The following is an 11833-nucleotide window of genomic DNA, read 5'->3' on the forward strand; positions in this document are numbered from 1 at the left end:
ACGTTATCTCCATTTAGCCAATTAAACCATATCTTAGCCTTAGCCAATTGAAAATTAGTGACCATCAAAGAAACAAAAATCATCATGTCATTACCCCAAAACTTAATCACTTCATTATTTAGAACTTTGGAGGAATTAGAAGATAATGAAATGATGTATAGCATTATTTGACTATTTAACCTCCTAAACTTCTACCGCTAGCTGCTAGGCCACGACCCTCCATGATGAAGCTGTTCCTTTTTCTTTTGAAAAAAAAAAATCATATTTGATCACTAGGGGTTTTTTTTTTTTTTTTTGAATCTTTTTATCTAATTTGGATTTGGTCATTAGGTTTTCAATTTCAAGAATAAAGTTCTTAGGTTTTACTCAAGTGTAAAATAAGTTCCTCTATCACTTTACCGTCAAAATTAAGAGTTTGTCATCTATGACATGTGTCTCCTTTGACACGTCAATGTCCATCTCAACACTCAAATGCAATGCCATGACAGTGAGACCAAAGTCTTTGGTTACCATGATGTTGCTTTTTAGGTTCTCCGGTTTTGTGTTTTTTTAAGTTCTATGTGTTAAATCTATGAATTTTTTTAGTTTTTTTAGTTTATTTATTTATAATTTGCTATAAATGACTTAACATTTGTTGACGTAGTATTGCAATGGAGTGTTTATAACCGGTCAAATGAGATATGTATCTTCTAAAAAAAAAACAAAAAAAAAAAGGAAAGAGAGATATGTGGCAGATGACAAGCCGCTAATTTTAATTGTAAAGTAATAGAGAGACCTATTTTAAACTTGAGCAAAACTTGAAAGACTATATACTTAAAATTAAAAAATTCAATGACTAAATTTAAATCAAATAAAAACCTAATGGCTATATATGATATTTCTATTGCTCCTGCCCAGTCTCACTCTACGATAATGACATTATTGTTTATTTCCTAAAAAGTCAATTTACTTAATTAATTGACTATTCTACTAGTTTCTTGATAACATATTTTTATTATGAATAAGAATCATTAATTATATAATATTATATAAAAATATTAATAATTTTCAGTACAAGCTAAGTAACGAAAAATATTTTTATGATCATTTTCAAAGTGTTTACAAAACAATAAATAATTAGTAGTTTTTGGGAGTGACCCTTGGGCCAGTTGGACCGATCAGCCTAAGTTCACCATTGCTAAGCATAGTTCAGTAGGAATGTAGGATTAGTTTGGGCTGGATTCTTTTCACCTGTTAATCTTGGACTAGGCTCAGCCCGTAGATTATTAGCCTGTGATGTGGTATTATTATGCCAACCAACATGTACACTTGAGAAGGGTTGCATGTTAAGCCCAACGATGAGCTAGGTTACGACTATTATGAATTTTGATTAAATTGTGATTTTAAAAGTCACATCATTTTTAGAGTAACACAAAATAAACTTTTAGAATTACTCCGTATTATCATGTTGGCCTCTTAATTTTTCAATAAAATTTGTAAGATACATAGCGCGTAAAACTTTTATTTTTATTTTTATGTCTACACAAGAAGAGAAGGGAGAGATATTCGAACTAATGATTTTCGCTTTCTGAGGCGTGATCTTTATCCAATTAAGCTACCATTTGGAACACATAACGTGACACATATCTAACCAGCACAAGCAGTGACGAAGGAAGAGGGTGGCTGATATAGGCCATGGCCACCCCCAACTCATAAGGAAAAAAAAAATATTGAAGGTAAAAAAAAAAAAAATTATAGGGTAATTTTTTTTTTTTTTGGTTGCATATCAACCCTAACAACACAATTCATTGGTTATTGGCCTATGCACATACTAAACTTTGCCTTCATCCTTGCACACAAGGTAACATTTTTCTAAAAGGATAAGATGAGATTAGGGCTAGAATATTTACACATATTCTTTTCCATGTGTTTATCTCTCCAATATTTACAAATAATACATTGATAATTCAACGTACTCGCATGATTTAATTTCTTCTCTTTGACAAATTTTAAAGAAAAATATTTTTTTTCCCAATGATTTTCCATCCCAGTCCCTAACGAGCCTCGGCAAGATGGCGGCCATCCAGGTAAGAAATGGCTACGGCAGCATGGAGAGCTGCTCCAATGGGAAGAACCTCCTCGTCGATAACCAAGTAGGGTGAGTGCAGCCGTCCGCCTGATTTGAGCGTTTCATTTGCTACCCCAATCATGAAAAATGCAGCAGGCATCTTCTGTGAGTAGAAGCTGAAGTCCTCCGCTCCCATAAACAGAGGAAGAAGGTGGACATTGGGTTCCCCAAGCAAACTTTCTCCAACCCTTTTTCCATGACTGTACATTTCTTCATCGTTGACAGTTGCTGGGTAAGGCTTCAATTTTTCCTCCATGAAGTCTACTGTACCAGTGCATCGATGGACTGCTGCTTGCATCTCAATCACCTGTTTCATAAATTTTTTTTTACCAACTCGTCCTTCTTAAATGGTATAATTAGGCTCGAAAACCAAACGTGAGATGTATTGCCTTGGAGAACGTTTTTAAAAAATTGCAATGTAAAAATATAGAAAAACATGCGTTTTTAAATCGCAAACAAGCTAGTTAGGGGTGCGTATTTAAAAATAGAATTTTTCAAGTTGCACGTTTTAAAATTGCAAACCCAAATGAACTAATGCAAAATAAACTTCAGCAGCCTAATTTGGTGATCAAAGGAAGTGCATTTGCATGCTCAAAGCTTTTTGATTGTCAGCAGCCTATTTGGTCATTTCCTATATATTCATTTTCTAATAAAGATTTTCAAATTTTCAGCCACAGTTTTGTAGCCCAAATAATGATTGGATTCAAGCACCATGTTTAATTTTTTTTTGATAAAAATTAGCTCTTTTCTTTTTTCCTTGAACTCTAAACGCAAATTAACTTAAATACCTCTTTAATTCTTTGCATAAGGTAGGATAAACCTTCTGAAGTCATGCTCCGGAGAGTGCCTCCAAATCTCACTGTCTCTGGGATTACATTTCCTGCTTTGCCACCCTCAATGAACCCAACAGAGACCACCTGTAAATGGTAGGATCATATCAACAAAAATATTTGCCTTTAGATTTCTATATATCCGGCTGAGGTTCATTAACCACCGACAGAAATTCTCACAGAAAATTAGAACAAGCCTTTATGCATGAGTAATGCTACTATTCACATGCACCCACGTCAGTCGATATAAAATGTGTGTAAAAATTATTATTATTCTACTCTTTCTGCATTGTTCATCCATATAAGAAACATCGACAAGTTAACGTGATGTGTTTTAAGTGACTTCTCATGATATTAGGACGTCACTTAAAATACATTATATCAGCCGATATGAAATGAGTAGGAAAAGTAGCATTACTCAAACAAAAATGCTTCAAGAATGTAAGAAAACCTACCCTGGCCTCTAGAGGATCGGTTTCACGGGAAATAATCTGTTGGAATGAAATGATAGCCAATGATGCTGCTAGAACTGGATCCCTAGTTTCATGCGGCTTTGCAGCATGCCCGCCCTTCCCTCGAATTGTGGCCAAAAACCTGGCAGAGCCAGCAAGCATTGGACCTGGTCTTGAGCCAATTGTGCCAGTGGCTAATTCTGGTGCAACATGTAATCCAAAAATGGCTTGAATCTTATCTAGTGCCCCCTCTTCTAACATATAAAAAGCTCCGGCATGACTCTCTTCTCCAGGTTGGAAAACAAGCTTAACAGTCCCCTTTGAAAATAGATCGAGTTTGAAAAAAAATGCACAAAATCAAGAAAATAACTTTTAATTCCTGATATATATTTGTTCTTAGATGTATGTGTGAGTGCTAATCTACCTTTAATTCAGTGCTTCTGCGCTGAAGTAATTTGGCGGCTCCAAGCAGCATTGTTACATGAGCATCATGGCCACAAGCATGCATTTTGCCAGGGTTCTTGCTCTTGTACTCCCACTCTACCAATTCCTTTCAAATGATAATGATGAATTAAATCAATCAGTTTATTAAGAAAGAAGTATGGAAAACAACTAATTCCTACATGTATATTACTATTACAAGAACAAGAGCTTAAACAAAACAACGAAATTAATCGTTATAGCATCATCATTAACTCTCTAAACATATGCATCCATGGCCACCACAACAGAAAATCTAAAGTAAGTTGGCTATCTATCTTGCACATGCAGCTTAACAAGGCTAAACCATCTATCTAACAGAATAATTTGGGAAAGCCAAAGGAAACGGCTTAGTTTAGAAGAAAAAAAAAAAAAAAAATCTTATGAATATCCCTAGCTGAATTTTTTCCCTTTAAAAAAATAAAGCACCCAAATCAGTTTATTTATTTTTTTTTATATTTTATATTTTATATATTTTTTTATTAAGGTCTCCCAAACTAATTAACTTTTGCCATTTTTTTTTTTTTTTAACAAAAACCGTTAAATGCCACATCATAATTAATTAGACTATGGTACATGTCACTCATGATAAAAAAAAAAAAATTATAAATATATAAAAACAACATGAATAGGATATTCTCGAATCGCCCTATAATCGAATAGAGGTGGTGTTTGTTAAACAACACTAAATACCACCACACTATTCATCTCATTTTTTTCAAAAAAAATTTATGTCAAAATATTTTTACTTTTTATATTACATCATTCACTTTTTATTATTATTTAAATAAAAAATCACTCCAAAACAAAATTTTTTACTTTTCAATACTACTTTTTTTACTTTTTTATATCTATCATTATTTTCATTTTAAATTTTTTTAAACCAACCCCAAATGATAGCAGCCGCCTAAATAGATGCTTGAACGGCCAAAACTTGGGATCCGATTGCTCTCTCAATCGTCCAAAGCCGCCGAACATGCACATATGACAAATGGGTGACAAGAATAAGATGCTCAGCCGCCGAACATGTCCTTTATTCCTATATTTATATGGCCCCAGCGGATTGATCGAAGAAACCATTGTCCCACATGCGAAAGAAACAAGTAAAAAAAATCCCAAAGCCGAGTAGCATTAGGCTTTGTTTGGTAATGGGGATGGGGTTGACCCAAATACTATTCATCACCATTTCTCAAAAAAATCAACATCAAAACATTTTAACTTTTTCACTTTTAATATCAAATCATTCACTTTTTATTATTATTCAAATAAAAAAATCACTACAAAACAAAACTTTTTTCACTTTTTTTTTTTTTTTTAAAACTAAACATTCTTACTTTTTTTTAACATCAATCTACATCAACTATAGTGTTTAGGCTATCCCATTTGCCAAACACTCCCTAGGAGTCCATCAATCCCACAAGGCCACAACTCAACAATTACTGTAGAGGATGATAAACCCACCGAGCTTGACATCTATAAAAATGCACATATATGGCCACTCAAGTAATTTACCCTGTTTGCTAATACTATTCATCTCATTTATTAATTTTTTTAATTTTTTTTTTTTTACTTTTTACATTTCATTAATCACTTTACTATTTAAATAAATAAAAAAACTACAAAATAAATTTTTTTTTTTAAATTTTTTTATACTAAACATTTCTATTTTTTTTTCACTTTTTCAAAAAAACATTATTCTTATTTTTTATTATTATTTTTTTCATCAATCTGGTATCGGACCAAAACCCTGTAACAAACACCCAAGAAGATCCCCCCATCATCCTTATGGGTGACCGGGATTGCCCAACAACTCCACATTTAAAAACCAAAATTAGCTTTATTTTGCTTTATTTTGCCGAAGCATGTTTAACAATAGAGAGAGAGAGAGAGAGAGAGAGGGAGGGGGGGGGGGGGGGGGGGTTGGGTGTGGAACCTGGATAGGGAGAGCATCCATGTCAGCCCGGAGAGCGAACCAGGGTTGAGCGCCGGACCCAATAGAAGCCACAAGCCCGGTCTTGGCAACCGGCGACGAGTACTTGATCCCCAGCGACTCCAACTCCGATCTAATAAGTTGACTCGTCTCGTACTCCTCAAAGGCCAACTCCGGGTTCTCGTGGATTCTCCTCCGAACACTTGTCAACCAGTCCGAGAACTCCGCCTCCCTCGCCGACTCCAACAACTCCCGAGTGAGTTGACTCAGTTCCGATCCCGAACCACTCCCCATACCCCATTTTATGCGACACAGAAACGTTGACAATAACAGGACGAAACACACCCACTCCATGGGAAACACACAGGAAACCTATGACTTATTGTTGTATGATTGTATCCCAACGAATCCTAGTTTGGTGGGTAACTCTACCACGGCCCAATATTCAAATCAGAATCCACGCCTCGTTGGGTAATGTTTATATTAAATTAAATTGGACAATATATATAATAATTATGAGTGATGATCACGCCCGTGTTTTTTAATATTATAAATTTATTATATCACTCAATAATTAAAAAATATTAAAATATCACTCAATAATTATATATATTTGTTTTTGTTTTTTTTTTTTCTTTTTTCAAAATTGGGTTCTATAAAATGCACGTGATTTTTACATGTTTCCAACCCATTTGAAGTTTATAGTCCAACACATTTGGGTCTTGTCTGCCTTATTCCTCCCTTCAACCCTGTTGGCATTTTGGGCTAGCAAGCCAACATAACCAAAGTGCCGAACTCATCTAACCCAAATATTGATCCATTAATCTGAGTTCACTAATACTTGAAAGCACATGATCTTTCCCACACCATTTTCACACCACTCGGCCCTTTTTCTTGTCAACTGACTCATGGCCCTAAATGCATAGGGCATGCTATGATGTGAACAACGTGTGATGAATTACCTTAAAAAGAATGGTCGTGTATGAATTAACTGTGAGCGGACAACTCATAGTCAAACTTTATTGATTTAAGTATCAAAGTGATCTCTTGCTAGAAAACTCCTCCACGTATTTTCCTCTTCTTTTGTTGGTAATTTCGATTGCTATTCCGGCATAATGAAAATTGGTCTAACAAGCCCCCTTCCGTTTTCGAGTTTTGTCTTAAATTTTTGCTCTTCATTGGGCTTTTCAAATATGGGCCTTGTAAACCGTTCGTTATCGCATGCTGTCCCCGCCCAGGCACGAGAGTACTGTAGAAGCCCAAGTCATAGAATTGAAGGCACACAAGTTGACGGCTAATCTTCCAAAGATTCATTTTCCATATGACGGCTGATTTTTTCAATGATTCTTTTAAAGAAAGCTAACTTTGAATAGTAATCCAACTTTGTTTTGAATGATAAAGCAGCTGTCATCTTTGGGATAATCAATCCTAGCCGTCAGATCTAAGACCATGGACAATTAAAAACTTTTTCTGTCTTCTTCTTTGTCCATGTTTGTCTCCTTTGCTCAATATCATCACCATAGTAGTCCAACCAATAAGGATAACTAAACCAAAACAAACAAGGAATTAAATAAAAGAGAATAAATAATAATCATAGGTTTGGCGGATAATGTAAAACAGCACGCGGCATGCCGCTGAATCACGTCTCCCCTCTGCTCTTTGCTATTTGAGTTAAAATTAAACTCATTTATTTTTCTCTTCTTCTCTCTCTAATAATGTCACTTGAAAAGACTGAGAAGACCAATATGGATTTTTTTTATTATAATTACTTTGGGATCTATCAATACATTATAGGTGAAGTTGTTTCATTGTTTATCTTTTACAAAAACTTGGGTCGGATATCGGACCCACTTGCCGTCTCTAGCTCCCATTATGGACTATGCCTTGACTATATTATAGTATTTGGGAAGTGCATGCAGACGAGCCTCCCCATTGAGACGGTTGAAGATACTTTTCGAAATTAGTAATTGAATCCATCGAGCTGGATCGAATATCCATTATTTAACATTGTTTATTAAGGTTAATTACCAAAAATAAAGACAAAGATGAAACAAATTAAACAAAAAAAACTTCTAATCACATTATTTTTAAAAAACAGGGAATGGGCTACGTGGAGTATTCCCTGAATATTTCAAATGAGACCTGCAGGCGCAATATTGGTCTAGTGACTCTAGCTAGTGCATGCATGTGAGGCCACATGATCAATATCAACAGCGTCATCAATGAATTTAAGGGTCTTCGTCCACATGTCCTGTAATGATTTCCAATCTCTGAGAGTAACTCTTTCTCTCTCTCTCTCTCTCTCTCTCTCTCTCTCTCTCTCTCTCTCTCTCTCTCTCTCTCTCTCTCTCTCTCGGTCAGTGTGTGTGTGCAAACTTCAATGGCGACCAGTTCATTACTCTCAGCTGTCACAAGAAGGTTAGTAATACATGCTTATTTTGAGTTCATATTTTCGCTAAGCTTCCTTAATTTCACACCCTTATCACATTATTTACACAAAGGATATCATCATATCAATCACCCCTTACAACGTTTTTGTTCTCCAAGTCAAATCAGTGAACCAGCCGCTCCTAGGATGGTTGGTCGGGTCCTCACTCAGTTGTCTAAAACATGATTCAATGCCAACTTTAGCAAACTATGGTGGATTTGGCCCTCTAAAGTTAACCCTCCCTTTTCTTCTCCCCTCCAAACAATAGGATTCATAATTTTTACTATATGGTGGTAGGATGAGATCGAGTTCTCTTCTTTATCACCCTTTTAAAGCAAGTATTTATATGGAAACTAGACTCAGGTTAGCCGTTTAACAGGGAGGGTAAGTTGTTGCCTGATCTATTAGTAATGGACTTTCCTATTTGGGATTTAGTCATACATTTCCGAAAATGACTCGTAAAAGATGGCTGGAGGCCCAACTATTATATGGCCTTAATTCTTCATGCCAAGCCCACGTAGTAATCTAGTTGCTAGGATTTGAACAAGGTTTTTTTTTTTTTTTCTTTCTCTGAATTGACATGACAATGAATATTACGTCTTAATTGTTTAGTTTTTTATTTTACAAATGTTGATTTAAAAGTTGACTTTTACTGCTACATTTTCAAATTTTATTACAGTCTTATACCATAGCATTACTCTTAATACAAATCCGGCCATTAGGCTAATCAATTGAGATTATAGTACTCTTGACCCTCACAAGTTACATTCAATCAAATTGCACAAAACCTAAGCAATTCAACAATCACCAATGACATAACGATCTCATCAGTAGAGAATATATATGCACTTTCTAGCTTACTTCAAGAGAATTACATTTAGATGACCAAAATGTTCTTTTATCTAAAAATATATACAACATGACCGGGTCAACTCTAATCTGTGTAGGCTAGAGGGAAAAGTGGCATTAATAACCGGAGGAGCCAGCGGCATCGGTGAATGCACCGCCAAAGTCTTCGCCCATCATGGAGCCAAAGTCGTAATCGCCGACATCCAAGATGATCTGGGCCATGCAGTCATCGAGGCTTTGGGGCCATCAAACTCCCTCTACGTCCACTGCGATGTCACCGACGAATCCCACATAAAAAACGCAGTGGAGAAAGCCGTCGCATCCTATGGAAAGCTCGACATAATGTTCAACAATGCCGGCATAGCTGACGAAAACAAGGCACGCATCATCGACAACGAAAAGTCAGATTTCGAGCGCGTTCTCAGCGTCAACGTCACTGGCGTCTTCCTTGGCATTAAGCATGCATCTCAGGCCATGATTCCGGCCCGTACCGGCAGCATTATATCAACGGCTAGCATAAGCTCGTACGTAGGAGGTGCAGCTTCACATGCGTATGCTTGCTCAAAGCACGCAGTCTTGGGGCTTACGAAAAATGCGGCGGTTGAGCTTGGGCAATTTGGCATTAGGGTTAATTGCTTATCTCCCTATGCTCTTGCAACGCCTTTAGCAAGGAAATTTGTTGGGCTTGATGATGAGGGGTTTGAGAATGTGATGAACTCACTTGCTAACCTGAAGGGTGTGACCCTTAAAGCAGAAGATGTTGCCAATGCTGCTCTTTATTTAGCTAGCAGTGAATCCAAGTATGTGAGTGGACACAATCTCCTCATAGATGGCGGCTTCAGCATTCTTAATTCTGCTTTTCAGATGTTTCAGTACCCAGATTCTTGATCTATCTTTGTTAATGTGTTTTTCGTTTGAGAATGTATTCGGACATGCATGACATAAAGAAGAAAACTGTTTCTATGTTTTAACAAGTGTTTTGTGTTACTTATTATTACGGTGATTTAACATGGTATAAATTTAAGGTTTTTAGATTGAATTTTGACTCAGTCAAATCAATTTTATTTATATAAATTAAATATTTCACGTGTTATACTTCATCTGTTAAAAGGGTATTACATCATGGAAATATTAAAGTAATGATTAAATGATTAAATTTATCTTTCTAAATCCTCATTTGCAATTCCTAATTGTAGTTAATTAATGAGTCATGTCAATTTCTACAGGATAAATAGTTCTAAAAGAGATAATATACCTGTTAATCAACAAAATGTCAACTCGATCTAGCTTATTTAGGCTTTTTAGTGAAGCAAAAAAAGATTGCTTGACGCAAATAGAAGCTTAATTAAGTTGCCGTTCACAGAAGCAACTGGCCAAAAGCTGTGAATTAAATGAAAATAATTCAAAAGTTACATTTTTATTTCATAATTATCTAATAATAATAATGGAGGCATTTACAACTAATCGTTAGATCTATTTCTTATTAGAAAAGAAAAGTTATAAAATAATTGTAAAACAAAAATGTAATTTTTTTTGTATTTTTTCCACGGCAACCCTAAATACCTACTACCCCTTCAATTAGTCATTATTAAAAGAAAATAAAAAATCTTCGCGAGCCAAAAGTCCCATGCTTAATAATTTAAACGTTAAAATGCCTCATTTTAACTTTTTCTCTTGCATAACCATTAGAAGCTAAGTGAATAATTTATCATTTGTTTGACCATATCTTAACCTACAAGGGCTGTGGTTCAAGAAAACTTTCATAGTGATTAGATAAATACTAGGATATGGATTCAATCTCGCAATTGGAATCTTCATACATGATTAATATAAACCACATTAATTCTATTAATGCTATGGTGGGGCTGTGTTAAGTTATGACTTAGTCGGACTTAATGAGGTGCCTGCAGTTCTCACCTTTTAGACCCCTCTTGTGCGGTTCCCAGTGGATAGATGTTACTATAATCACACCTAGCTAAAAGAACCACAATTGATCTTACTCACCTGCCTTTTTTAATAGAAAAAAACAACTCATACTGGAGTGAAAATGCAAGTGGAGAATGCATATGCATATATTATTAAATAAAACCATAAAAAAAAAAAACAAAAATCATCATGTCGTTAGTTTCGAAACTTAATCCCTTGAATATCTAGAACTTTAGATAATGAAGTAATGTATAGCATTATTGACTACATAACCACCCTCCGTGTTGAAGCTGTTTTTTTTTTTTTTTGGGGGGGGGGGGGGGGGGGTTGGGAGGGATTTACTAAATGTTGCTCCTGTCTCACTCCTACGTTAATAAAAGGTCAATTAATGATCATTTTCAAAGTGTTTACAAAACAATAAATAATTGGGCCAGTTGGACCGAGCAGCCTAAATTCACCATGGCAAAGGATAGTTCAGTGGGATTATTTTGGGCTGGGTTCTTTTGACCTGTTAATCTTGGACTGGGCTCAGCTTGTAGATTATTATAAAAAATAATTGTTGGGCCAGCTAAAATTTGAAGACAAATATTATTTTTCTTTTCCAAGTGTTTATCACTCCAATATTATTTACAAATAATAAACATTTATCTTTTTTGCCCTATGTTTTTCTATCCCAGTCCCTAAGGAGCCTGGGCAAGATGGGCATCGACGTAAGAAATGGCCACGGCAGCATGGAGAGCTGCTCCAATGGGACGATAACCAAGTAGGGTGACTGCAAGCGTCCGCCCCCCCCCCCCCCCCCCCCGCCCCGCAATCATGAAAAATGCAGCT

The 11833-nt window shown here is 35.7% G+C and overlaps 2 protein-coding genes across 2 annotated transcripts; one reads left to right on the forward strand and one right to left on the reverse strand.

The window, feature by feature from the left end:
* Nucleotides 1-1833: 1833 nt before the first annotated feature.
* LOC132192243 (IAA-amino acid hydrolase ILR1-like 3) lies at nt 1834-6187 on the reverse strand. Its single transcript, XM_059607518.2, has 5 exons — nt 5803-6187; nt 3814-3939; nt 3393-3707; nt 2896-3024; nt 1834-2414 (listed from the first exon to the last, which is right to left on the reverse strand). Exons 1-5 carry the CDS (start codon nt 6151-6153, stop codon nt 2034-2036), a joined length of 1302 nt encoding a protein of 433 aa, XP_059463501.2. The 5' UTR covers nt 6154-6187; the 3' UTR covers nt 1834-2033.
* Nucleotides 6188-8163: 1976 nt separating this feature from the next.
* LOC132162131 (secoisolariciresinol dehydrogenase-like) lies at nt 8164-10002 on the forward strand. The gene is made up of 2 exons (XM_059572389.1): nt 8164-8217; nt 9175-10002. Exons 1-2 carry the CDS (start codon nt 8180-8182, stop codon nt 9962-9964), a joined length of 828 nt encoding a protein of 275 aa, XP_059428372.1. The 5' UTR covers nt 8164-8179; the 3' UTR covers nt 9965-10002.
* Nucleotides 10003-11833: the final 1831 nt, after the last annotated feature.

This window comes from Corylus avellana, chromosome 10, assembly GCF_965113065.1.
Source record: "Corylus avellana chromosome 10, dhCorAvel1.hap1.2, whole genome shotgun sequence".
Taxonomy (NCBI): Eukaryota; Viridiplantae; Streptophyta; class Magnoliopsida; order Fagales; family Betulaceae; genus Corylus; species Corylus avellana.

What these genes read in the sequence shown, in the direction of transcription:
- LOC132192243 (XM_059607518.2), bottom strand. Translation starts at nt 6,153, where the DNA reads ATGGAGTGGGTGTGTTTCGTCCTGTTATTGTCAACGTTTCTGTGTCGC. An exon ending in GCAGAAGCACTGAATTAAAG is followed by an intron (nt 3,708 to 3,813) that starts GTAGATTAGCAC and finishes CTATTTTCAAAG; the next exon opens with GGGACTGTTAAGCTTGTTTT. An exon ending in CCGATCCTCTAGAGGCCAGG is followed by an intron (nt 3,025 to 3,392) that starts GTAGGTTTTCTT and finishes TACCATTTACAG; the next exon opens with GTGGTCTCTGTTGGGTTCAT.
- LOC132162131 (XM_059572389.1), top strand. Translation starts at nt 8,180, where the DNA reads ATGGCGACCAGTTCATTACTCTCAGCTGTCACAAGAAG. An exon ending in CTCTCAGCTGTCACAAGAAG is followed by an intron (nt 8,218 to 9,174) that starts GTTAGTAATACA and finishes TAATCTGTGTAG; the next exon opens with GCTAGAGGGAAAAGTGGCAT.